Source organism: Peromyscus eremicus, chromosome 17 (genome assembly GCF_949786415.1).
Source record: "Peromyscus eremicus chromosome 17, PerEre_H2_v1, whole genome shotgun sequence".
Classification (NCBI taxonomy): Eukaryota; Metazoa; Chordata; class Mammalia; order Rodentia; family Cricetidae; genus Peromyscus; species Peromyscus eremicus.
Window position 1 is genome coordinate 9,812,613 of NC_081433.1, and position 26,280 is coordinate 9,838,892.

Sequence of the window (26,280 nt, forward strand, 5' to 3'; positions counted from 1 at the left end):
GCCGTAGCTGGTTAGTTTGACTTTTCTCCCTGTATCAGCATCAAGACGGTTGTGTCTTTACTGAAGGAGAACATTGAATTTCCCCCAAGAGGCTTAGAGATCTCTCAGTTACAGCTGCGTACCAGGTGAGAGAGCACTCAGGCTCGAACCCTTGACCCCCCCTGCCTAGGCCTCTGGCCTGCTGGGATGGCATGTGTCACCACACCTGGCCCCACTTCTAGCTTTTGCTTTTGAGTGAGAAGTTGGAGACTCTCCAGAGGTCACTGTAGGATTGTTGATTGACCTACTTCAGTGCTGTTGTGTCTCTGGTGTTAGGGGGCCCAAGGAGAAAAAGGAGGTTCAGGGAGTGGCCGGTCAGCAGGTCAATAGAACACACACATTTATAGATGAAGTCCACAGTCTTTGAGTGGTGTGGGTTACGGTACCCCAGAACAATTGCAATAGAGGCGTCAAGCTCTCCATAATAAGATGATAACGGAAACGCTTGACATATTGTGGGAATTACCAAGTGGGGCATGGAGACTCAGCCTAAGTACATGCTGTTGGGAAAACTCCCTGTGGATGAGGTGGATACAGTGCTGTGGCCTCAACCTGCAAAAGACGTGGGGTGTGAGGAGCAGAGTTGGGGGGTGAGGCATGCCTGGGTGGTACCATGCAGTGAGTCTTCTTCCTCAAGTTCGGGGCCTTTGTCGGGAGTGGAGAGACAGGGCACACAGCCCCGCTGGGTGAATTGACCTAGTGAGTGTAGTCGGTGCCACAGTAGCACATTTAACACTGCTCGGGGACTCAGGGAGTAGGTGCATTTGCTTGACTCCAGTAGAAAAATGCAGGCTGACTGCTCTGTCCTGGCCACTGTTGGCTTTCTGAGATGGTGATATGTTCCTATGTCGGGCCCACACTATATAGTTTTTCATAAGTAGTTTTTACACAGAGAGCTGACTGGATATTCAGCCAAGTGTTGAGATGACTCTTAGCCCTCTCTGAGCCCGGACCCTCCTCCAGAGGTGGCTGGCAGCCCATGTCACTCCAGCTGCCAGACTGAGTGGTCTGCTAACTGTGGGGGTGGGGGGCGTCTCTGCCGACCACCCACGCCCCACCTCCTGCTCACAGGACATGCTGAAGAACACGGCCAAAGGACACCCTGACAGGCTGCCCCTTCAGATGGCACTGACGGAGCTCGAGACCCTGGCGGAGAAGCTGAATGAGAGGAAGAGAGATGCTGACCAGCGCTGTGAAGTCAAACAGATAGCAAAAGCCATAAATGAAAGATACCTGAACAAGGTCGGAGAGGGTTTTCTCGGCCCTTTCATGCTAACGAGCCAGGGTTACAGTCTATTAACTACTAGGGTAACTCCCTCTGCTCAGCGGACTGTGATGGGTAGGGCCAGGAATGCCTAGGATTGCACGTAAAACCTTGACCTCTGCCCACTTGTTTTCTCAGGAAAGGGGATCATAGACTTGGTAGCTCCTCATTTGGATCCAAGAACCCCCAAAAGGTTAAGAACCACAACTCTTAGCTTTAGTTTCAAAATCCCATATTTTGTTATAGATAGCTGTTTGTATTCCCCAGTGCTGCTGGGCTGTTTGGACTTCCTCTTTACAGAAGGATTTCTTGCAGAACACCATTGACCTTCATAGGCTTTCACATGTTTGTTTAAGGCCCTGTCTGTGGGGAGGAGTCAGTCTACATGTAGGAGCCATGCTCACTTGTATGGTGTTATTCATTGTTATTAATGCCACATTCATTTTCTCCTCGGTGGGGGAGATATCCTGCTTGACGATGACATCCAGTGGCTTCCTGCTGAGGAGTTATGGCTGTGAATTTTGATTTCTCCGATTTCTCAATGACTGAAAGTTTTTGAATGGAGAATTACAGTCGGCTATGCTCTTGATATAGTTTGTATCATTTAAAGTTGAGCATCTCCATGGTGCTTGGTGTGAGAGCGTACTGGGAAGGAAGGCATACAGACTGCAGCCTGGAAGCACCTGACCTTGATCCCATGCACAGGCCACGAAAGGCCCCGTGGTGACGTTGGCTTCTAGCCGGTTTCTGAGAGCTAGGCAGTCAGGTAGTAGGCTAGGCTCAGAGGTGGGCCAAAGATGCTGTTTCCTGTTATGAGCACGAAGTGACATTCCATGGCACTGATCCGTGTAGAGCATCCTTGCAGGAACTGATGTCTCTGGTTCAGTGACACACAGAGTGGCTATTGGTGAAATTATTAAGGCCACTCCACGTAGTTAAAAGGGAGATTTATTTAATGGCGTAACTTACAAATGAAGGGATAGGTAGGTTGCAGGTTCTGTGATCTCCTCGGTCTACCTCTAGCGTCCACGGTCCAAGAAGGAAGAGAGCATGGCGCATCCCGATCTCGGGTCTTCAGGGCCCTCCCTTGGCCCCGCCTTGTAGGCGTGATAGTTACCCAAGCCTCAATGGGGGTTGGAACTTCCAGACCAAAGCTGGAATGGCTACCCACTACAAGTGGCAGACGATAGGAAACTGGATACAGCCCCTGGGGGATGTTGCTCAGTGGTGGAACACTTGGCGGGTTGCATGGAAGTCCTGTGTTCAGTCACCGATGGGGTAAAACAACAACAGCAAATCAGGTCTAGATACAGACTCACCTTTCACCCCCAGTGCCGATGTCGATAAGACATGTGGTTTAAGGTCACACACTGAGCCCGGTCGCTTCCTTGTGAGGAGAGAACAGGAGCTATGGGCCCTTCTTACAGAGACTGAGTCCTAAAGCATGGACACTGTAAGGTTGTGTATTTCGGGAGTCCCCCTCCCCTTCTCCTTTGCGTGAACCCAGAGGTAGTGACCGTGTTGGTGTCCTTTTGAACACACAGCTCCTCAGCAGTGGAAACCGGTACCTCATTCGCTCCGATGACGTGATCGAAACGGTTTACAACGACAGGGGAGAGATCATCAAGACCAAAGAGCGCCGGCTCTTCATGTTGAATGACGTGCTCATGTGTGCCACTGCCAGCTCACGGTAAGAGCAAGCCCAGGTCACGGGTCGTCGGCCTTAGAGTGACAGGCCGTGTACATCAGAGGAGGAGAGAGAGGCTGCTGTAATAAGAGTCTTATTAATAAAATCAAACCTGAGCCAGGGATCGGGGTGAAACGGAAGATCAGAGAACAAGAATAAGCCACAGCCACCTCACCTCGCTGGATCCTCAGCTGGTCCTGTTTCCTCAGACTGGAAGCCTCTGAGTCCTCATCCAGAATGAATCTCAGCTGAACTGTGCTGCTCCAAAGCCTGAAAGCTTAACCAGCCAAATGCCTCTAGTTTCTGGTCCTCACGCCTTATATACCTTTCTGCTTTCTACCACCACTCCCTGGGATTAAAGGCTGCTTTCTGGGATTAAAGGCATGAGTCACCATGCTTGGCTGTATCCTTGAACACATGGATCTCTGCCTCTGGAAAGCTAGGATTAAAGGCATGTGCTACCACTGCCTATCCTTTATGTTTAATATCGTGGTTGTTCTGTCTCTGACCCCAGATAAGTTTATTAGCATGCACAATATTTTGGGGAACACAATACCACAGGCTGCGTTTAATCTCTCACCTGAACTGCACCGAGCTGTGGCCAAATTCAGTACCTTAATGAAAGGAAACTCATTGCAAGCTTTTTGTACCATCATCATCATCATCATCATTATCATCATCATCATCAGTAGTAGTAGTAGTAGTGTTAGCATTAATTTTATTATTATGCCTTGCTGAGGGTGGAATCCAGAGCGTTACACACAGACCAATCTGGGACTGAGTTGTTGAGGGTCAGTGGGTCTGCTGGTGGAAATCAGGTACGTCCAGGTGAACTCAGGTAGGCTGGTGCTGGAGCTGGCCCCCCATTGCGCCCCCTGACCTCCCTTGTCCCCTGTGGCTCTCCGCTGTCATTTAGCTGATCCTCTAAGTATACTTCGGATGGGTGTTTTCCAGCGTGTTTCCATTTGGTCTATCCCCACTTAGTCCCCGTGAGTTCGGTCGCTCAGTTGGGCATCAGGACGGTTCCCCAGCACATAGCTACTGTGGGGAAGCTGAGGGAGTCTGGGAGGGTAGGATCCTCGCGGGTTGATGTGGAGCCAGCTCCAGTAGCGGGTGAGAGGCTTCTGCCGGCCTCGCAGGAGCCGTCGGTGAGCCTTTGGTAATGCACCGTGGTCTAGCCAGGAGTGCCTACACCGTGAAGGTGCGTGGCACCACATCTGGGCTGTCCAACCTGGAGAGCAGGCTGGGAACCGTGCATCTGGGCTGTCGCTCCTGGAGAGCAGGCTGGGAACCGTGCAACCGCGCACCACCATCACATGACACTTTATTGTCCATCGTCACCCTTGTGAGTAGGTGGCCACCCTCCTCCCACTACCACAGAGTTCCGGTAGAGAGGATATGTGAGTCACCCCCCTTGCTAAGCCTCTGACTCCTTGTCAGCAAGTGAAGAGCATTGACCATGAGGGTCAGGCTGGCCGTGCAGAAGCCGTCTGGAGCACCCTCAGCAACATGCCTGTGCCTGTGCCTGTGCGTGATCGCATGAGCTGTGGGCTCTGCTGCTGATTGGTCATAGGTGTTTGTGTTTCTCTGTGTTTATGTTTCACGTTGTGGTAAGAAGAAGAGAATACATAGGTTTTTGTTTCACTTCTGTATGCCCAACAAATGCTTCAGTCATGGAGTATGGGATGTGACTTAATTTTATTAATTGATTATAATGTAGCCGTATAAGGGTAAAGGGGAAGCTGGAGGCAACCCGGATGGAACTATCAGAGAACATCTCTGCACACTTGGGACACTTTGTCCCGACTCCTCAGACATGGTTGCTGTGAGCTCTCAGGTTCTGAGTGAGATTGTGGAGAGGATTTTGTTTGCCCATCCTGCTGGAGGCCTTAGCAGGAGGCCTTAGCTGGAGGCCTTAGCTGGAGCCAGTGACTGCTGTTTGCAGGGAGATCCTGAGTGCCTTGGCAGTTAAACTGTTGCTCAGGGATACGTGAGGGATGGGAGTCATAGGAACTTGGCCCCATGGTCACCATAAAGTAACAGCCTTCTGTTTGTTCTAGGACCTCACACGAAAGCCATGCTGTGATGAGCCAGAGGTACCTGCTCAAGTGGAGTGTCCCTCTAGGACACGTGGATGTGATCGAGTACAGCGGTAGCTCTGGCGCCGGGGAGCACAGGCACCATGCCGCACACGCGCCTGAGAGCCTGGCCGTGGTGGCCAATGTGAAGCCACGTAAGTGACGGTCCTGTCCACTTTCCAGGGAGCTGTGGGCAACATGAGCTCTGAGCCTGGCCCTCATTTCCCCCCTGGAGCTGGAGTGGTACATCTGTTGGGACATCAGTCTGCTGCCTTGGTCGGTCTGTCTATCTGTCTGTCTGACATGACGGAGCTCTGTCTCTGCATTGCATTGGCTACAAGGTGTCAGAAGACCTTGGGCAGGCTCTGCTCTGTGCTGGCTGGCTCCTCGTTTCTTCAGTTCCCCATGGGGAGCTCGTGCACGTGGCCTTCACAGTGAAGTGGGAGGGATGGCGGTGCTTTGGGAATGACTCAGCACTGCATGGTAGTTGGGATTGCTAGTACCAGTCATGGTTCGGACTGGAGCTTTTGATCTGAGAGCAGGAATCATTGCCTTCTCCTCCTCTTCCGTTTTAATCCTGACTAAAGACTAGCTAGATTTAATGCCGTGGTCGACCCCAGCCTCTGGACCAATTAAACCGCGGTGAATGGGAAACTGTCCATAAACCTTAACAAGCATTAACCTTTCAGATTAATTTGTTTTTGACACATCCAGAAGCATGAAGGCAGGCGTTGAAACTCAGCCTTTCTGGTTGGGCATGAGCATTTAGGAGAGGATGGAGCAATGAATGTCTGGCCTAATCCTCTCGTCTTTTCTAATTCCCAGAATGTTAACAGTGTGGTCATCTGCCTTGGAGGCTAGTTCTCTGAACATAGTATCAGTTAGTAGACTCTTGAATGCTGACTGTACGTTGTACCCCCCACTTAAAGCAGCATTTACCTAGACTCTCCACTAGACTTGAAATACCCAAGAGTATCCTAGAGCACCTTGATGGATTATAGACAGATGAGCAGTGTGAGGAGGGAAGGGAAGAATGGAGGAGGGGGTGCAGGAAGAGAATGATTTTCCAAATTGTCACAATTCATAACTTTCTAAGTGGTCTCGAGAATTCCCTTAGATTATGCAGGTGTGTCGATTGCAAGTGGTGTTGTATCTCTGAACAGATGACTGTGTTTAATATTGCTGTCAGTGTTAAAGTGTGTTAGTAACTAAGATTGCTCCTCAGTGTCCAGACAGCTATTGATAATTCTGATCATCTGTGGACACACAGACTTATATTTTCCTATCATCTTTCTATTGATGACTTGTAAGAAGCAAATGCAGAATGGGGTTAGAATCAGTAAGAAACATTAAGAGAAAGTATAAAGCAGGATGGTTTGACCAGCTCCTGTGGACGGAAGAACTAGGAAAGGATTCCTTTTATTGGAGGCCTGTGTGTTGCAGTGACCTCTCTGTGCCAACTACTGTGCAGTGCTGACTCATCCCGGAGGACCCGCCTTCCCTCTCCCACTTCACCGTGAAGGCTATGGCAGGAGCTAACACGGGAAACTGAAGGGAAGAGGAGCCAGCTCGGAGCTGAACTTGCCCACTGTCTGAGGATGAGGTGTGGGGTAGGACACTGAGTGTGGAGCAGCTAAGGGGAGCTGCTCCACAGGAGAGGGGAGCTGTCCTCATTCCGAGCTCAGGATCGCTGCCATTCTGTCTTGTTAAGAGGAATTTGGAGAGTCCTTGGAGACATGCAGATTGCCCTTCGCAGGCACGTGTTGGTTTTGTGTCGTTAAGACAGCACTGAGTAAAAGCCGTTTCTTTGGGCGTCCTTTTACACCCTCTCCGACAGGGAGACAGTTGTGCTGTCTTGTAGAGATTTGCTGTCTGCTTACTGTGGATGGACCCACGTCTTGGCACAGCGTGTCTCATCTTGCTGCTGCTGATATTGATGGTGGAATACCATGCCCTTTGAGGTGGTAACTTAGTGGGTGGGTGACTTCATCTGTTCATTTCTCCCTTGGTTTGCCGTTCCTTACCCCCAGCTTTACAGCGTGCCATGTAGAAGGCATCTGTAGGACGAATTAAAGAGCGCTGCCGTTTCCAGTGGGCGTTGCGGTTTAATGAAGCATTGTTCTTCGCGTTTATTTATTAGAAGCCCGCGACGAGCCAAGCACTGAGTCCTGTGAGCCACGAGCAAACCTGGCACCGGCCAGGCTGTCCCGACACACACAGGCTGCACTGTGTGATGACGCATCCCGTAATAGAAGCAGGAATAAAGGCTTTGGCAGATAAAAGGGAGACTGTGTTCTCAGAAACAGTGCCTTTAAAACTAGCTGCTGGGAAGACATGGGGCTCTGCAGATGGAGGTGGGCACCCTGACTGACCCTGGCACGGGTGCCCTCAGCTGTACTGGCCTGGGTACTCCTGAAGGAGCCATGGTTCTGGGGCAGCTGTGGAAGTCCAGCCAGCCCTGGGGTCCATGGGAGGACTGCCCCTGAGCTGCGGCTTCAGTCTTAGGAACATAGGACTGGAAAAGGCCCAAGTTGTCCTCTTGCTGCTTGGGACTCAGTGCGTCTTCATCTGAGTGGTACGCATAGCAGTGAGGATGATATCTCGAAGGGCAACATGAGTGCTGTGCTTCCCAGACTGTACTCGCCCACTTGCTGAGGTTTAATTGTACTCCACGTATGTCTAAAATGTTCCATGTGATGCTCTGGTACACGTGTGTAAAGTGACATGCATCGTGCAACCAAGTTGGTTAGCCAGTCATCACCACCAGCAGGTACCGGTTTACTTTTCTTCTCTTTGGTGGTTAGGCATTTCGGATGTAACGCTGGTGAGACGGCTCAGCGGGCAGTTGCCGCCGCCAAGCCTGACTGACCTGAGTTTGACCTCTGCTGCTTCCACGGCGGAAGAGAGAGTCCACTCTCCTTCAAGTTGTCTTGTGTGCATGCAGGCCTCAGTGATGGAGTGTTCTCCTGCATTTGAGAGGTTTGCTGCCGGGGGGTGGTGGCACACGCCTTTGATCCCAGCATTCTGGGGGCAGAGGCAGGTGGATCTCTGTGAGTTGGGCCCAGCCTGGTCTACAGAGTTCCAGGACAACCAGAGCTACACAGAGAAACTCTGTCTCATAAACACAGAGAGGGGGGGGGGGGAGGAGAGGAGGGGAGAGGAGAGGAGGGGAGAGGAGGGGAGAGGAGAGGAGAGGAGAGAGAAAGAAAGTCTGCTCTTGCTGCAGCAGACAGCATGCTTGCTGGCCTATCTAACTTAACACTAGATACTGGGAAAGGGCTGAACTGGGTTTATCCAGGTTCATCTCATAGCAGGGTCAGCCTGTCCGTAAGATCAAATGAACTGCCCTCCAGCCTGCCAGTCAGTCACGCCAGCACCAGGCTGAACTGGTCTCAGGATGGAGGTGTCCCTGAGTCTTGCTCCTGCTTCCTTCAGAGTCTGGGCTCTGTGTGCTCTTTTCCCTCCCTCGGGCTTGCTGTCTTGGGGCACTCGGAGGAGCTGGGTAGACGTTCTCGTTCTCATTGAAATCGCAGGACTTTTGTGCTGTTTGAATGACTGTAACATTCAGACTGGGGAGCTGGGTCTGTTGTTGTGTGCTGGAGGCAGAGTGTGGGTGTCACTGCCTAGCAACCAGTGCTGGGAAAGGGTGAGGCTGTGCCAGCAGAAGCAGCAAGGAGCTGCCCCTGCACAGCTCCAGGCACCCAGAAAACAGGCTCCTGTTGCGGGCAGGGCACGAGTGTTAGTCTCATTGAGTTTCCATGATAAACTTTGCACCCAGAGAGAGGCTTGGGAACCAGTGAACTGGGCTCCTCCAGGGACCCATGGGTTGGGTTAAGTGTTGAGATTCCCCCGAAATTACTTTGCAAAGTGTGTCCTTTTCTGGGGCAGTTTAACAGGTTTTGCTGACTTTTCAGGCTGTGGCTCATAATTGGGAAGACAGATTATGAACCGTCTGTTGGGACGCTGCTGCACACTAACCTGCCCTCTGCACACTGTTGATGCTACAACAGAAGCAGGTCCTAGGTGGTTAGTTTGTACTGGTTTATCTAGCATATGGTCCACAGGTAACCCGGGGGCTCGGTATCTATGACCTCACTTGACTCTGGTCCTCCTTGCCCAAGTAAGAACACATCCCCTGGTGCTGCTTATTATGAATTGTTACTATACTTAACATACTTATGTCAGATAATGTGATAACTTGACATCTGACTTCAAAATATAATAATTGAACAAGATCCTCAGTGTTTCCGTCTCCTTGAAAATTGTCGTTCAACTTTTGGTTAACACATTGTAATTATAAATGTTTGTGGGACCCGGTGTGACACTTCAGGACTGACATACATCCTGGCTGAGCCTCTGAGTACTTAATGCTACCATCTCCTAGTCACTGCTCTGTGTTTGGGGCTTCTTGTCATCTCTCTTCCTGTTATCCATGGGTTGTTGTAACCTATAGTCACACTGTACTGTGTAGAACTTAATATTTGGGTCTTCAGTCCCTCTTGGGTCTCCCGCTCCTCTCCCACCCCAGCCTCTGAAGTAACTAGTCTGTGTTTGGACCCTCTGCTTGCCTTCCTGCCATGGTGTTTATCTTTCTGTGTCCAGCTTAAGCCATTTAGCACAGTGTGCTCCAGTTCCATCCATTTTGCTACAAATGACGGGGCTCCATACTCTGCGTCATTGGATGCAATTTTCCATTGTGTGTGCGCCACTCCTTGCCCGTTCTGTCTGCTGATGGGCACCTCGGCTGCTTCTGTGTCTTGGCACTTTTGGGAAGTGCCGAAGCCAGCACCAGTCTGTGTGACATGCTGACTTGATTTCCCTTGATAGATACTCAGGGTAGGGTAGTTAGAGCATATGGTGGGTTTGCCTGGGCCTTTCTGGGGAGCCTCTGTGCAGGCTGTACTCATAATCTACACTCCTGTCAGTGCCGCCAGTAATTCCCCATTCTCCACCTTCTCACCTCTATTTGTTACTTATTTTTTGATGACACCAATTCTCACTGGTGTAAAATGACGTGTAATTTGGTTTGCCTTTCTGCAGTGATTAGTGATGTGGAATTCTTCTTTGTGGACTCATTGGCTGTTTGTGCATCTTACCTTTTAGGAATGTCTATTCAGATTACTGGCCCATTTCTAATTGGATTGATTGGATTTTTGTTACAGACGGTCTAGATGTTAGTCCTTGTCACATGATTAGTCTGCGGCATCTTTTGTCTTCTATCAGTTGATTGCTCTTTCTGCTGTGTAGAAACTTCTCCGTTTGGAGCTCCTGTGGTACTAGACTAGGCCCTCTGGATAGGCGAGACAGTTGTTTAGCTTGAACGGTTTAGGGGGCCCCCAGGTAGTGGGATCGGGACCCGTCGCTGGTGCATAAGCCGGCTTTTTGGAGCCTAGCGCCTATGGTGAGACACTTTGCGCAGCCTTGGTGCAGGGAGGAGAGGATTGGACCTGCCTTAACTGAGTGTGCCAGGCTCTGCTGACTCCCCATGGGAGACCTTGCCTTGGAGGAGGTGGGAATGGGGAGTGGGTTGGGAAGAAGGCTGGGGGACGGGAGGAGGGAGGAGAGGGGAATCTGTGGTTGGTACGTAAAATGAACAGAAAATCTCTTAATAATAAAAAAATTAAAAAAAGAAAAGAAACTTCTCAGTTTCATATAGTGCCTATTCTTCTGTTTTTGTTATCTGTGCTTTTGGGGTCATGTGTAAAAACCCCTTGCCAAATAGTTCTGGAAAAGCTAGTTTTTCACATGCAGGAGGTTGGACTAGTTAGAAAATTCAGGGTGTAAGCTGAATGGAATCTTCTGTGACAGACAAGGAAGGGACTATGTGGCTAAGTCACCAGCAAGGACGTCTACAGTAACTACAGTAGTAACCTACAGTAACCCCCTCTCAGTGCACACAGAAGCCGACTCTGAACCCCGGGGAAGTGGCCCCGTGGGAAGGGGAGGACAGGGACACAGACTGGAGCTGGTTGCTATGCCTGAGGATGGCAATTCCTCCCAATTCCTGCTGGTTCTCTGGAGCCCTGGGAAAGTCAGGTGGAGTTTGGGGAAAAAATGTTTGCCTGGAGATGAGATGGGTGGCAGCTCCCAGGGACAGCGCGTGGGAGCCTGTGGTGACTCACGGCTGACTGCTTCCCGTCACACCTGCTCCCTGCATCCTCCACTTTACAGCCCACCCCCGGTAGAACAGCCTTGTCTGGGCCTGGGAACCCTCTGCCCCTGACATCCCTCCGCCAGCATCAGAGAGATTTCAGCTTCCAGACTTGCCGAGGGTCATGTTTGCATCCATACTCCCACCCAGGTCATTTAGACGTCCTTGCTGGTGACTTAGCCACACAGCCCCTTCCTTGTTTCACATAAGATTCCACTCCCCTTACACCCTGAATTTTCTAACTAGTTCTAGGGATTTCCATAGAAACAGGGAGTTGGGGGGAAGGGCAGGGTCCGTGAGAAAGCCAGGGAAAGATGTGGAGCTATTGTGTGCCGACCACAATAGAGAGTCGACCCACAACATCTAAAATACTCAGAATCTGTCACCAGGTAGCTGGAAACCAGCACTGACAAATTTTCCGGTTGTGTATTTTTACGTGATGGAGTCTGGGCTGAAAAACAAGAAGTTCTTTCCTGCGGGGCAGCAGCATTTGAGAGCCACTGTGCTCCGAGGTCAATGCAGCTGGTGGTTTTTGCTGTGAGCAGAGGGGCTCTGGCTTGCTGCCCGGCATTGGGATCTTCCATAGTGGCTTCCTGTTCTCTTCGGTGTCCCCAGTGTCTGCCGCTCATGCTCAGGTGCCACTTGGTACATTTTCCTGTGCAGGGAGGAGGCGGACACACCCTTGTGGTCTCAATATGAAGGTCTTTAATTCATCGAGAAGAAAGTCGCCTCCCTTCCTGCCCCAGATTCACGTCAGTGATGGTGCATGTGGGTGTGTGTGCACACACACACAGTTTTTCTTTTCTTTTTTTTTTTTAAAGTTTTTTTTTTAAGCCGAGGAGATGGCTCAGTAGGTAAAGCTCTTGCTGTGTAAGCTAGAGTCACAGTGCAGGCCCGTTGTCTCTTCCCTGAGTGGGTAGGACACGGTTGGCTGTGTCTCCATGTTTCTTCTCTTCCGAGGAGGGTCTCCAGGTGTCTGTGAGATAAAGTGAGCAGCCTTACCTCAGATCCCTCTGTTTCCTATCAACGTCTCCCCTCCTCCCGGGGTCTCTCTGCTCAGGTGTGACGGACCAGCCTCCACTTTTACGACCCAGGGTACTCTTGAGTAGGGAGAAGTGAGAACTCTTAGCTAGAAAGAGATACGTAGATGATGAGAGGAGAGACAGAAACACAGGATAGCCTCGGGAGGGCCTGGGTCAAAACCCACCAGCCCTGAACGTTATTCCAAAGGGCTTTTTATCACAGTGCCAAGGGGGAGGAGCAAAGACCTCCCCCTTGCGAGTTACAGCCAAGTGTAGACCCTTCCAAACACCTGGTACTCAGGCCCGTGGTCCAATCATCCTCTTGGAGCAGACCTGCTGGGCAAAGCCACCAGGAAACCCAAATGGGCTCCGACACTCAGGACTCTGCCTTGACTACCCATCACTTCTTTTCCTTGAAGGGAATGGAGACTTGAGGAAGAGCCTAGATATGCCTTCGGGCTTGAAGGAATCCAAGAAAGGCTGGATTAAGTAGAAAAGTATCCTCTGTTTAAATATGGGGCTCACTCACATGTGAGTAGGAGGGAGAAATGGTTTCATTCACCTCCAAGCACAAATGTTCTCGACATGCTCAGCTTAGAAACACTTGCCGGAGAGTTGGTATCCGTTCTAGTTTATCACCTTGTTCCCAGAGATGGGAAGTGCCGAGGCTGGAGCAGAGGCCCTTGGCAGCCTGGTGCAGACCTGCCTTCTTAGTGCAGACTTCTGCTCTCTGGCATTTGTCCTGGCATGATGGCCCAGGGTGTAACTGTGACAGGTGTGGACACTTGTCCTCCAAACCAAGGAGTTTCTCCTGTAAGAGCTCATCAACTGAACACCAGTATAAATAAAACTATACTAGTTTTGGGGCTAAAACTAAATATGGGTTATGGTTAGACAAAGGTATATAGTGATAGAGAACAGGGCCAAGGAGGGGGTATGACTGGGGGTGTGTGTGTGAGGGAGTTCCACAGGTGATAGGAGTTGTTTTGTGAGCCGTGGAGCTGTTCCTGGCCTGTGGGCTAACTGAAGAGTGTGATGGGCATCTAAAATGTACCCTGAAATCCTTAGAGCTGCCTACCAAAAATCAAACTCAACGTTTATTAATAATTGTAAAGCTAATGTAACGTAGATGCTGATCAAGAAAGTTAATTTGTGGCATTTATGGTATTTATAGTATCACTACAAGCCTGGGTTCACAGTTTATTCTCAAAAGTTTATACCGTGAATGTAACAGATGAGTTGCCAGATAAAAATATTTTGACTTGTAAGCGTAATGTAATATATATATGGTCAGTGTGTGGATCATAGGTGAATAGGTGTGTGTGCATAGATACACCTAGCACATTTACTTCATCAATTGAGTGCATTAGTGATGAATTCAGAGTCACTAGAATTCATCAGTGTTTCACGAAGGAAGGAAACCAAGGTCCTTGCCCCTGAAGTGGTTTAATCAAGAGAGAGCCCACGTTTGAGTTTTCTGTTTCTCTCCCTGTCTTCTGTCTCTGGTCTGTGTAGAATTTGTCTGTTATATGAGTCTGAGTCTGTGCCTGCCTGAAGGCTGTCTTGTCTGTCCCTGTCTCTGTGCCCCTCACAAAAGGCTCTTGCTCTTGTTTTTTTTTGAACAGCGCAGAAAGCATCCCATGGGAAAGGAACGAGGGGCAGTTTACAGACATCCTTAACAGTGTTTTACAAGGGATGAAGCTTTGCCTAGTGCACATGAACCCTACTGACCTAGATAACAAACAAACAAATGTTATCAGATAATTATCTGTGTGCCACTTCCAGCCTTTGTGGTGGAATTTATTGCATAAGGTTGCTTTCAACCTATTTGCTGTTTCCAGCATTTATTACCATAACACACGTACGCACACACATTGCCCTCTGGGTCAGGGACATGGAAGAGTACATATCTTAAATTAAAGCTATGTATTAACTTGGGTTGTAAAAGTTGATCACATGGGAAATACAAGGCAAGTAAGGACAGTTACATTGTTCTCTTAAAAGCACATTAAACAAACAGGCTGAGTACACAGCACATATCCATGTTGAGTCTTAAGTAACATCAAGATGTATTATTAACTAAGCTATGAGGTCTGTGAGGTCTAAGACGTTCCAGTCTCTCAGAATGCAAGAGATCCTTTCATAATAACGCATTGCCACAGTTTACTCCTCGTGTGGTTGAACTTCAAGATTCTTGAGAGGCACCTAATTCAAGAATGCATGAAAGGTGATAAAATCAGGTCTATATTCTGGTGGTGTCTTTGACACAGATAGAGTGCTTTGTCCTTAGGGAGACAGTGTGTATTTGAGACACACATATTTATGAAGCCTTTATCATAGGAAGCTTTGACACAGTGACGTATTAGACAGAATGAAGGATGGGACAAGCTGTGTGATTCTCAGACAGAGTGCAAACTGAACTTGCGGACTTGAGTGATCAGAATCACTAAGAAGCTGAAGGTGTTAGCAGCAGACCAGACCCTGAAACCCAGCTGGGCTCTGCTAAGCCTGGGACCCTCGAGGCGGGGCTGTGGCCAGGCAGCCGATTTGCTGAGACCCGAACACCAAGGCCCTGATGCTCTGTTCAGCCCCAATGAATCTGGCTCTGAATCGGCTCTTTCCCTGGCTGGCCCTGAGAAGTTTGATGTCATGATTATGTGATATGGAGGGTGAGAAAGGGACAGGAGGACACCATGCTGGTTTGCAGCGTGGGTTTGGAGTGTAGTTCTGAGTGCAGATCCCTCTTACCTCTGTGTGACCTTGGGTGGTTTCCAAGTCAGCTTGGAACCCAAGGAGGCTGAGGGTCTGTTGTCAGCACTCACTTAACTCTGGGGTCTAGAGATACAGTATTTGCAAATCTCCCTCCTGTGCCCCCCCAAGCCTTCTGTAAGTGGTGGAGCTGGCCTGCCTGTTGGGGGTTGGCTGGTAAGAACTGACTATGGACACACAGACAGCAGGGTGCTCATCACCTCCTGACTCAAGTTTATGGAGAGAGCCATTTTTAGGTCCTTTCTATATGTTTTAACTTCGGGGAAATCCTTAGGGAACTCTATGATGTTGGATACCTCAGATATTAGAAGTTTGATTCTGATTAAATTTTGTATCTGGGTATTTCTTACTAATAATGATTACATTTAAAATGAGGGGACCTGGGGTACAGCTCCATTGACAGAGTTGCTTTCCTAGCATGCATGAAGCCTTGAGTTTGATACCCAGAACTGTATAATACAGCATGGAGGTGCATGTTACAATCTTCGCAATCCTGAGGTAAAGGCAAGAGGACCACGAGTTCAAGGTCAGCCTCAGCTACTTAGGAGTTTGAAGAAAATCTGAAATACATGAAATTCCCTTGTCCGTCTGTCTGTCTGTCTGTCTGTCTGTCTGTCTCTCACACAAAATGTTGCTCAAATTGTGAGACATTTTATAAGATAATTCAGCGGTGTCTTCCGTCCAGTACACTGTAGTAGCTGAGTGTCAAAAGAGTCAAATTCGTCAAAGACAGACTGAGAGGTCTGTGGGCAGGTGAAGGCTAGAACACTCGAGGAGTTCAGGGACCTAGGCTGGACCAGCATGAGAACAATGACCAAAAGCTGGTGGTGTTTGGATGTGACAGGACAGTGAGTTCTGTGTCATCCTGAGCATCGCAATATACAGTTCTGTGAGGAAAGACACCTCCTGGAAGGCAGATGAAAGGCATCATTCTATACATGTAAAATTATTTCAAAATAGCAGTTAGCAAAGGAATAACTCCCAAATGCTTGAAGCTATTTTTTTTTTTTAATTCTAGATCCTCCTCAGATTAAAAAAAAAAAAAAACCTAAAATTTGTTTTGGTGCCTCCCAAGCAGGAAGTGATTCTTGTCTTTCCTTCACATTTTCAGACAAAGTTTACATGGGGCCAGGGCAGTTGTACCAGGATTTGCAGAACCTACTGTATGACCTGAACGTTGTTGGCCAGATCTCACAGCTAATAGGAAACCTCCGCGGGAGTTATCAGGTAACGCGGCCTCCTGGATGGGATGCTGCTGTGGCTTCCAGATCTGTGAGCGCGGGTTTGTCTCCCGGTTCTCCGGAATCAAGCACTTGGATGTCTCTAAGGACTAGGTCCAGTGCTGCTTTCTATTGTTTGGGGCAGCATAGCTTTCCTTCATGCTGTAGTACTTATGCCTCAGTTATATCTCTGCATGATCAACCCCAACGGATTCACTTTGTAATTGGACATGAATATGACTGAGTTTCCCTGGGGGTCTTCATCATGTTAGAACTTTGCTTTTTTTCCTTCTCCTAAAAGTGTGTGTAAGCAAAGTGTGCTGGCTCATGCTTGTAAACACCCCCTTTGGCAGGATGAAACAGGAGGATTGCTATGAGTTTAATACCAGCCTGGACTACCTAGTGAGTTCTAGGTCATCCTAGGGTAGAGTGAGACCTTGTCACACGGACAAGGCAAAATGCAGTAAAACCTAACAAACATGTTGTGCGTCTCCTTTGTAGAATTTAAACCAGGCGGTAGCCCACGATTGGACATCAGGCTTACAACGACTGATCCTGAAGAAAGAAGAGGAAATCAGAGCCGCTGACCGCTGCAGGATTCAGTTACAGCTCCCGGGGAAGCAAGACAAGTCAGTGATTCAAAACAAAAGTTGAATCGTTCTCTGTCATATGTGCTTTCTGGCTTGGTGATTGCATCACATGGCGGACTGTGCACAGTCATTGTACATGCTAGAGTGCAGTCTGTAAAGGAAATGCTTCTCTTCTCTGGCAGGTCAGGGCGGCCCACTTTCTTTACTGCTGTGTTCAATACGTTTACCCCTGCCATCAAGGAGTCCTGGGTCAGCAGCCTGCAGATGGCCAAGCTGGCACTTGGTAAGACACAGGATTTACGCTAACTGGGCATGCTCCGTTAAGAAATAGGTGTTTCAGAGTCATCAGAGAGGTCATATGATGATGCATACACCTGGGAGGGTAAAACCAGGGTGGAGAGAGAACTTCCTGTGGCCTGGAAGCATAGCTTTAATTGGAAAAATTAAGTTAAACAAGAACATTCCAATTGCTTCTGTTGTGATAAGACATTCTTGTATATTATGTCTGTTGAGCATAAGGGTGGGCCCCTGGTCCAGAAATCCTGGTGTGTGTTAGCTTTCAAGCAGCAGAAAGCACACACATCATGTCAGCCTCTGTGCTAACTCTCCTGTGACAGGGAGTCCAGTATATTAACACCTTGTCACTCAGGACTCCCAGCTCTAAAAATAAGTTCCATGATTTTACCATGGCTAGAAGCGGCTTTATAACTGTTTTCTGGTTCTTCTGTCTATTTAGCCTATGTAGGTAGGTAGGTAGGTAGATGCATAGATGATAGGCTGGTAGATGGCAAATGATAAGTAGGTTGGCAATCAGGTAGACAGATGGAGATTGATGGTAGGTAGATGGGTATACAGACTGAGGGAGATAGATAGACAATAGGTAATTAGGTAGACAGATGGAGGGAGATTGATGGTAGGTAGATGGGTATACAGACTGAAAGATGAGAGGGAGGGAGGGCGGCAGATCTATCTGTATATAGTTTGTATAGAATTTATATACACGAATTTCTTACTTAGCTTGCTGGGTAGGCGTATATGTGACATGTAAGTTAGTGCTGGTGTGCATATAGGTGTGGATGTCTGTGTATGAGATTGATTACCTACCTGTATGCGAGTAGGTGTGTGCATAGGTGTGGATGTCTGTGTATGTGATTGATTACCTACCTGTATGTGGGTAGGTGTGTGCACCCATTTGTGAAATATTCTTCTAAGTGCAGAAGGTCTGAACCGTCACCTAAGCATGAAACAGAGGTAGGCTGTTGCTGGCCCCTTAGAAAGCAATGGTTAGTGAAAAGAAAAAAAAAGACTTTTATTGTGAAAGGGAGCCTCCCTGACCTGGCTGAGGACAGGGAAGTAGCTCTTTGTCCCCTCCTGGGTGATTCACTGGGTTGTGTCTCTATAATCCAGGGGATGATCCCTTGTGAAGTAACATGGCAGTAAGCACCCTTCTGTCTTTACTCAAAGCTAAGATGGCCGCTATCTTTAGGAGCAAATTATGTCTTCATGTTTAAGAATTTTTCACTGAGTCTGACCAGCTCAGCTGCTTGAAGGATCCAGGCCTGTCGGTTGGACCCAGGCCGTGATACTGGTGCATTCTGTTCAGGAGCGGATCCGAGTGTGAGGCCCCATGACGCGGTGCAGATTAGGCTGCCGCGGTAAGAGTTCACCTCTCCCCGCAACCTCCAGTTAGGGAAAGGCAGTGTTGCTTCCCAAGACAAAATCATTCTTTGCTCACGCGCCTTGGAGTGTTGGGTACAGCTGTTGGGACACGAGGAGGCACTCACGTTCACCCAAGCAGCTCAGCTCTGCTCTCTCTGAATGTGCCCACAGAGGAGGAGAACCACATGGGATGGTTCTGTGTGGACGACGATGGCAACCTAGCCAAGAAGGAGACACACCCTCTCCTGGTGGGACACATGCCTGTGATGGTGGCCAGGCAGCCAGAGTTCAAGGTGAGGGCCCCGGGCGATACCCGCTTTTGCAGAGGATTTAGCTGGGGAACACTGGTGTAGGACCCCGTTACTACGACTGGAGAGGAAATGTATTGCCGGTATTGGAGATGCTGTTGCTGGGAGCCCAGCCACCGGTGAGGTTCAGCCGCTGCCTGTGTGGCCTGCCGCCGGCTAGGGTTATTGTAGATCACGGGCCCACTGTGCTCCAGCACCTGCCTCTTCTGTGGTGCTCCAGCGTGATCAACAGTCCCTTTCTGTCGAGGGTCGGGGCTCTAAAGTCTTTATCTGCTGATGTGGTGTGCTCCTCCACTAAAGTGCCCCGAGTGTCTTGTGGACACCCACGTGTCATCATCTCAGGCCCCGAGGCCCAATGCCATTGACAAGGTACTATGCCTTTCTTTAAGAAATAATGTGACACTGTTATCTCTCTCTTATTCCTGGACTCTGACCCCCTTGTTGGGGACGGCCTCGTCCATGCCTCAGGTGAGGCACGCTTTTAGAAGCCTCGGAACTCCTGCCCTGCAGAACCACACAGCACGTGTGTCAGGAAGGCCGGTGGACACACCATCAGGTGTCCTGCTCCTGGCTTAGTCCTCCTGGCTGATTTGGCGTGCCCAGCTGGCTTTTGGCATGGTTGAGGGGTTCTAAAGACATCAACCTGAAAGACCAAACCCCCTTGGGAATTCACTCCTGCAGAATACACTTGTGAGGCTCACACAGTGGGCTGTAGTATGCAAGGGCTCATACCCGCGCTTCAGCCGACGATGGAAAACATGTTGAACCCACAGCATTGTGTTCCTTTGTAGATCGAATGCGCAGCTTATAACCCTGAGCCTTACCTAAGCAACGAAAGCCAGCCAGCTTCACCCTCCTCGGCACGTGGCTTCCTGTGGGTAAGGCTCTTTGCTTGTCTTTAGGGCAGGTTGACAGAGAACTGTCAGGGGAGTTCACCAGAGAGCACCAGGTTAGGTTTCCAAACAGCACCCTTCCTCTGAGGTGTAGACTTAGGAATTAAAATGTTGGCTTTTATTCTTTTTCATCTAAGACTTTTACAGTTGAGTAAGGACCCAAGACTAAGAACTTAAATGCTGTGAGGATAACTTTAGCAGGTCCTCCACTCTAGTGTTTCTCCACGTTGACTTTCCTCCTCTTCCAAAACATTGCTGGCTTTTCACACTGCTGTCTTAGTTAAAATGAATTTGTTCTACATGAAGTCTAGGCTGTCAGTAGTACTCAGTAGCAGTAGCCCAGGAACTTCCCTGGGCCTGGGTCCCTGGCCTCCTGCCTCTCCCCTTGCCCCTCTCAGTATACATCCTTCTAAGTTGACGTCTCTGTTGCAGCCAATGTGCTCAGAATGGGGGAGCGTGGCTAATTGGTGTTTCAGCACCTAGGGACCAGCAGAGATGCTAAACTCCTTCTGGGTAGTGATTTCCTACTGAGCAGACTTGTAACTGCTGATGCATAATATTTCTTTCTCTCTCTGTCTCTGTCTCTCTTTCTCTATCTCTCTGTCTCTCTCTCTACCAGGGACTCGATGATTTGGCCTCCTTCCAACAGGGTCAGAGGGGGTTGCTTACTTGTAACATGGAACACATGCAGGAGAGGCAGGGAGGTGTGACAACATGCTCCAGGCTGGAGGGAAGAGAGAGGATCCACTGTACTGGGAACCAGCGGGCTGTCTGTCAGCAGGGGCCAGGCTCCCTCTAGACTGTTAACTGTGGGGAGGATTATAGACGTTCATGGGACTTGTTGCAGAAATCCCGGATCTGCTTGGCGGCACACAGTGCGCTCTCTGGGATGGCCTGCTTTGGGCTGTGTTCTTTTCGGCTGTCGCCTCTTGAAAGGCTTGTTTTCACTGAGGCTGAGCTCTGTCACACCTTTGTGCCAGCTTACTTAACACTGCCACTAATTTGCTCTTCAGTACTTGACAAAATGAGTGTGTGAATAGGCCCTTACAGTTGTGTAAGGGATGAGTGTCTGGTGTTCGATGTGTATACGTTTACCCTTTGAAAATAAAGTTGGTATTCATGTTATTGAAAAATTTAAAAGCCAAATGAAACATGTTGAAAAGAGAAATGGGCTGTTAGGTATCCTTTTACTTCATTCGCTTTTTCTGAGTATGATTCACACATGCAAATCGATGCCTTCATAGGTCAGGTTTCTGCATATCCAGAATCATGCCTGATGAGAAAATTTAGCAATCCCAGAAGTATGCCTAAGTTTCTCACTCTTCCTCCCTCCCACAACCCGTCTCAGATCGGAAGCTGTAGCGATCAGATGGGTCAGGTTGCCATCATCTCCTTTCAAAGTTCCAACCCCAAAGTCATTGAGTGCTTCAACGTCGAGTCACGCATCCTGTGTATGGTATACATTCCCGCAGAGGAGTCGAAGCCCCAAGAGTCCGGTGAAGCCGTGGACCCAGAGGCCACAGCCTCGAGAGCGTCCCATGTGCCCACCATCTGCCTGGGCACAGAGGAAGGAAGGTAGAGAATATCCACTGTTTTAGGGATTGTCCTCAGTGCAAGACATGTCAGCTCCCACGTGGAACAGGATGAGCCTAATAGAAGATGCAAAAGGGGGGGGGGGGTTCCAGGTTACTGTACTCTAAGTTTACCAGTCAGCCACACCCATGGCAATTAGTATGGCAAGAGATACAGGGGAAAGCTCTGCTTGCCTCCAGAGTGATTTGTTTTTGTTAATTCTTCTTAGAAATATACTACTACTTCAGTTGTGGAATGAAGCAACAGTATTTTATAGTATAATCATGTGGAACATTGACACTGTTTAATGGCAAATAAGCTAACATTCCAAAATCTATAGGAAGAAAAGAAACTTTGACCCAGAATTTCTCTTTGAGCTCTAAGAATGAGATCTGAATGGCTGCAGGTGTTTTTTTTTTTTTTTTTTTTTTAAATGTAGCCAAGTGTGTGTTAAGAGCGGGGAGGCAGGCCGCGGGGAGGCATGAAGAAGACGCGTGTCGTTCTCCGACGCTGACTGGTGCCACATCTTCTCACGGGGCGCACCTGGGCCTATTAATTCGTTTTTCTTTTGCAGCATTTCCATCTACAAAAGCAGTCAGGGCTGCAAGAAAGTGAGGCTTCAGCACTTCTACACCCCTGACAAGTCCACGGTCATGAGCCTGGCTTGCTCCCCGCAAGGCCTGTACGCGGGCCTGGTCAATGGGTCCGTGGCCAGCTACACCAAGGCTCCAGGTAACGACCCACACTCAGCCCTGACCCTTGACTAGGCGTCCGTCTCACCTCCTCCCATGGTGCTTGTCACCCCTGCTTCCAAACCCGTGTGACTTGCTCCTTCCCAAAAAGACACTGATGGGCACATGGGACGTTTTTTTCTAAAGTTGGCTGCCAGGGGGCTTCTTCCTGCTCCACCGTGCAGACCAGCCTTGAAGGCCCACCCTAGCGCTCTTGGGCACCCTAGACTCTCGCTGCTCTCCTGAGGCTTCCTCCATCACTCAAACCCACTTTCCCGTGGAGACGGGGGTTGATCGCCATCCGGGGTTGGCTTCTCTGTCCATGATCCTTCCCTATGGCACTGCTGTATCTGCCCTCACAGAGTCTCACACACTGAGCCCGATCCTTACCGCCTCAGAAGCGCTCAGCCCCTGTGTGTGCCCCTCAGCCTCCAAGGTCCTACAGCTTGGTAGTATTTTAACTAGCCATCCTGACTCATGAAGATGGAAAGAGGACTGTCCAGGTCACGTGCTCTTCTCTGGAGACCCTCCTGCCTCCCTGGCTTTCTGGTCCCTCTATGCTTCTCCCGGCAGAGGGTACAGCAGCCTCACACTGTTCTTCAGACTTTGGGAACTTGCCGTGTTGTGGGCGTGGTACCGTGGCTGTCCTTAGCTTTTCTCAGGAGCTTCAGCTGCTGCTTTGTAGGCATGCTTTAGCAGGGATTGTCCTCTCTGCTGCACGGCTAGTGGCCAGGCTTTCTCCCTAGCCCTGCATGCATGCAGGCACATAATACAGACATGCTAAACTGAAGCCTCAAGGCTGACCACATACCCAGGCCTACCCCATAGCCTTGCACACCTGGCCGCACAGCTCCCCGAGAGCTGGCCTCCGACCCTATGTATGATGAGTGTCCAAAGCCTTCTGACTCGACCCTGTGCATTACCTGAGGAGTCTCAGAGCCACCACCTCCAAACTATGGTGTGGGATTTCCTGCCCCGATGCTGCCCTGTGCGCCTGCCAATGTTTGCTTTCTGAATATTGGTTAATGAGCTTTCAACATGGCTGGTGAGTTCCTTACCACCCTGCCGAGCACTGTCAAGGATGAACACTGTCTGGGGAGCTCTGGACTGTTGTCCTCTGCTGCTGGGCCTTGCTGTCCAACTCTGCACCCTGTGTTCTCCAGACCCCTCTGGTGGAGACCCACGCAATGTGGGAATATTGATTATTTGAAAGTAAGAAGGGAGGTGATTTTAGGGGAATGCAACAGGTCTTCGAAGTTGATTTCAGAAGGTGATGTTCATTTTTCCATTACTATGAGTGTATGTGAACTTTTAAATAATTCTTAGTGCAGTTTGTCTCAGTTAGATTAACATTATACTATTAAAACTTACATAGTGACTTACTTATAACATACTTCCATTTTACTTTGTCTTACTTTGTTATCTTTAATGTACTAGAGTCTGAACTGAGCCTTGTGCTTGCTCGTAAAGCAAACACTTGGCCACTGAGCCATGTCCCCAGCCATTAAAAAGCTGATAGTCCCTTTTCTATTCCGCCTGTTTTTAGAGGTAACAGTTTATTTTCTTTGCTTACTCTTTTTAGAGAAGGCACATTCACAATGCACAGGGGTCTTTGGATAATGTTTTTTTTTCTCTTATGCAGAATTTTCTGATTGCCATTATATTGTCTTATGCTTCCTGTTCACGATGCCCTTTCTTTTAGATTTCCAGGGGGTTATCTTTGCTCCTTTCCCTTGGCCGTCTGTTTTTCTTCCTTCTTGGGTGTTAATCACTTGAGGGTCTAACCTTCTTCGCTGTGCGTCCCTGGGCTTGGCCAGCCCAGCTCTGTGCTGCACTATACAGTATGCATCACAGCTCATGGTGTCTCCAGAGTCCCACCATCTGCAGCCTTCCTACTCTATGTTACACTGCCTGCACATGTGGCCAGGCCTGGGTGGTAGAGTGGAGACTGTGCCCTTCCCAGACAGAGGGGCGGTTGCTTTGGAGTGGGTCTTGGAAACCTGGGACTTGATGGGAATGTTTCAGGTTGCGAAGACTTGGGGTCATCAGTATTGTTAGCTCGTGCATGAAGTCTGGCTGTGGTGCAGGTGACCTGCCAGGAAGAAGTCGTCCCAAGAGTTGGCCCAGATTCACACACTTTCAGCAGTGAGGTTGCACATGACCCTCCCAGGGAGACAAGGATACAGTATCTAAGGAGAAGAGAGCTTGCTTAGGTGGCCAGAAAACAGAAGCCGATTGTTGGAAGTCCAACCTTAACCTAAAAGTGGGTTATCCCTCCTTTGATCTTTGAGTTCCTGTTTCAAAGGAACCATACCGTCAGTCAGCAGCATCACAGTACTCTGGCAGCCTGCGGGCAGAGCTCTGTCTCACTTCAGAGGTCTGTATTCTCATACCATGCCATGCCCTTCGGAGCCTGTGAACCTCAGAGGAAACTGTGTCTACAGGCTACAGGGCTGTGAAGGGCTGTGAGTACCACATGGGATGGCTGTTTGTATGAATGTTAGGGCAGGTGAGGGAAAAGTGTATGCATGTGGCTGTATACACACCTGCATTTTTGTGTGCATACATGCATGAATGCACACACATGCACCTAACCATGTGTAGAACAATTGCACCTGTTGCATGAAAGGTAGGCTGGGACACTGGGTGCAAAGCCATCCCGCAACACTGTTGTGAGCAGAATTCCCATTAAAGGAGCACCATGACAGGGAGCGCACCACCTGGCGTAGCTTGCCCATTGCCTCTGTCTAACAGCCCCATTCAACCCCCTTTGCTCATGGGATTTGTACTTAGAGGCTCAGTGCTTCCGGTCAGGAGAGAGAAGAAGCTGAGACCTTGTTTCCTCGGAGCTAAGAGAACTCACACAGCAGGGAAGTCACACTGATGATGTCATTACCATCGGAATCCTGGGGCTCGATGAGTGAGGAGTTAAATACTTACAGGATAGTCACATCAGTCACTTTAAAATTTGCATTAAATCTTGCGTTCAGTCTTTACAATCACTACACTGTTGGTTCATACTTCATTTAAGTCATGGCAGAACTCATGCCAGATCTCTGGAACTTTTTCCAACTAAAATACATTTGTGGCTTCCTGGGGGTCAGGAAAGGGAGGGAGACATTAGAAGGGCAGGGAGGGCCTTTGGCTTCTCTTTGATCTCTTCACCCTCAGTAAGGACAGGCTCTCCTCATGATGCTGTATGCATCACAGAATGTTTTGAAAATGATGCAGTCCTCCTGACGACTGAGTCATGTCACACATCACCACTATATTGCAGCAGAATCTGAGGAACCACGTGACGGGCCCTGCAATGAGCTTTTATGTATACATCTCATTATTAGTTCTTGAAAGAAGCTTCGAGGCTTATGACACTACTGCCCCCATCTTACAGATAAAGAAACTGATAATTTATAGCAAGCAAGGAATGTGCCTAGAGACATGGTCCCATCCTGCCTGCTGTCCTCTGTGTCTTCCACATGCTACAGGCTCTATGAACCAGGGCTGGTTCCAGGGCCCCTGAACTCCCCATGTTGAATACAACAAGCACTGTGGTCATAGTTGGTACTTGGTTTGTGTTTTTGCAGGGAGGTGTGGTCCTGTTTCTCTGTCCCCATACATAGGTAGCTGAGCTCAAGAGGAACTAAAAATGTTTTTTTTTAAGATGGATCCTGGAACTCAGAGCCCCAGCAAGTGATCAAATTGGGCGTCCTGCCTGTCAAAAGCCTTCTCCTGGTGGAAGGTGCGCTGTGGGCAGCCTCGGGAGGGCAGGTGTTCATGGCCAGCCTGGAGACGCACACTATAGAGGTGAGTGCTGTCAAGCACACCCTGCTGCCACATGCTGTGGACAGGGTATGTCCCAGCAGCACAGGCATTCTGCAGTGTGGGTGGCAGGAACGGGTGGTGCATTCTGGGGCTGCGTGTGAGAGGAAACGATTATGGGCTTTGCTTAGACAGATACAATTAACTAGAAAATTCAACTATTTCCTAACCTCTTCTCTGGGGCATGGATGCTATGTGTTTACCTGCTAAGTAGTGGAAACATTGCTTTAAAAATACATTCACTATATACAGCCCTCAGGAATACATGGAACATCAGCTCTTGACTGGAATGTCATTTCTCATCAGCGGGCCGGGGGATCATTCCTGGGATGCAGGAAACCAGTCCAGGCTTCCTAAATCAAAAAAAAACCTCTGTGTGGGAACTTTAACAAAGGGGAAATCATATACTCACAGGATGAAAAGCAGGATTAGTGTGCGAATCACTGTGCTGTGGAGGATGCCTCTCCCGAGACCCCAG

The 26,280-nt window shown here is 49.1% G+C and overlaps 1 protein-coding gene across 2 annotated transcripts in view; it reads left to right on the forward strand.

The window, feature by feature from the left end:
- Positions 1-26,280, forward strand: part of Arhgef10 (Rho guanine nucleotide exchange factor 10) — a 94,125-nt gene that overhangs the window by 49,525 nt on the left and 18,320 nt on the right. For both annotated transcript variants that reach the window (XM_059244300.1, XM_059244299.1), the window contains exons 16-26: positions 1,111-1,281; positions 2,848-2,993; positions 5,051-5,223; positions 16,122-16,237; positions 16,732-16,859; positions 17,003-17,103; positions 18,651-18,772; positions 19,579-19,665; positions 21,029-21,255; positions 21,827-21,984; positions 25,645-25,787. In XM_059244300.1, the coding sequence (XP_059100283.1) occupies positions 1,111-1,281; positions 2,848-2,993; positions 5,051-5,223; positions 16,122-16,237; positions 16,732-16,859; positions 17,003-17,103; positions 18,651-18,772; positions 19,579-19,665; positions 21,029-21,255; positions 21,827-21,984; positions 25,645-25,787 (1,572 nt within the window). The remainder of the gene's footprint in view (positions 1-1,110; positions 1,282-2,847; positions 2,994-5,050; positions 5,224-16,121; positions 16,238-16,731; positions 16,860-17,002; positions 17,104-18,650; positions 18,773-19,578; positions 19,666-21,028; positions 21,256-21,826; positions 21,985-25,644; positions 25,788-26,280) is intronic.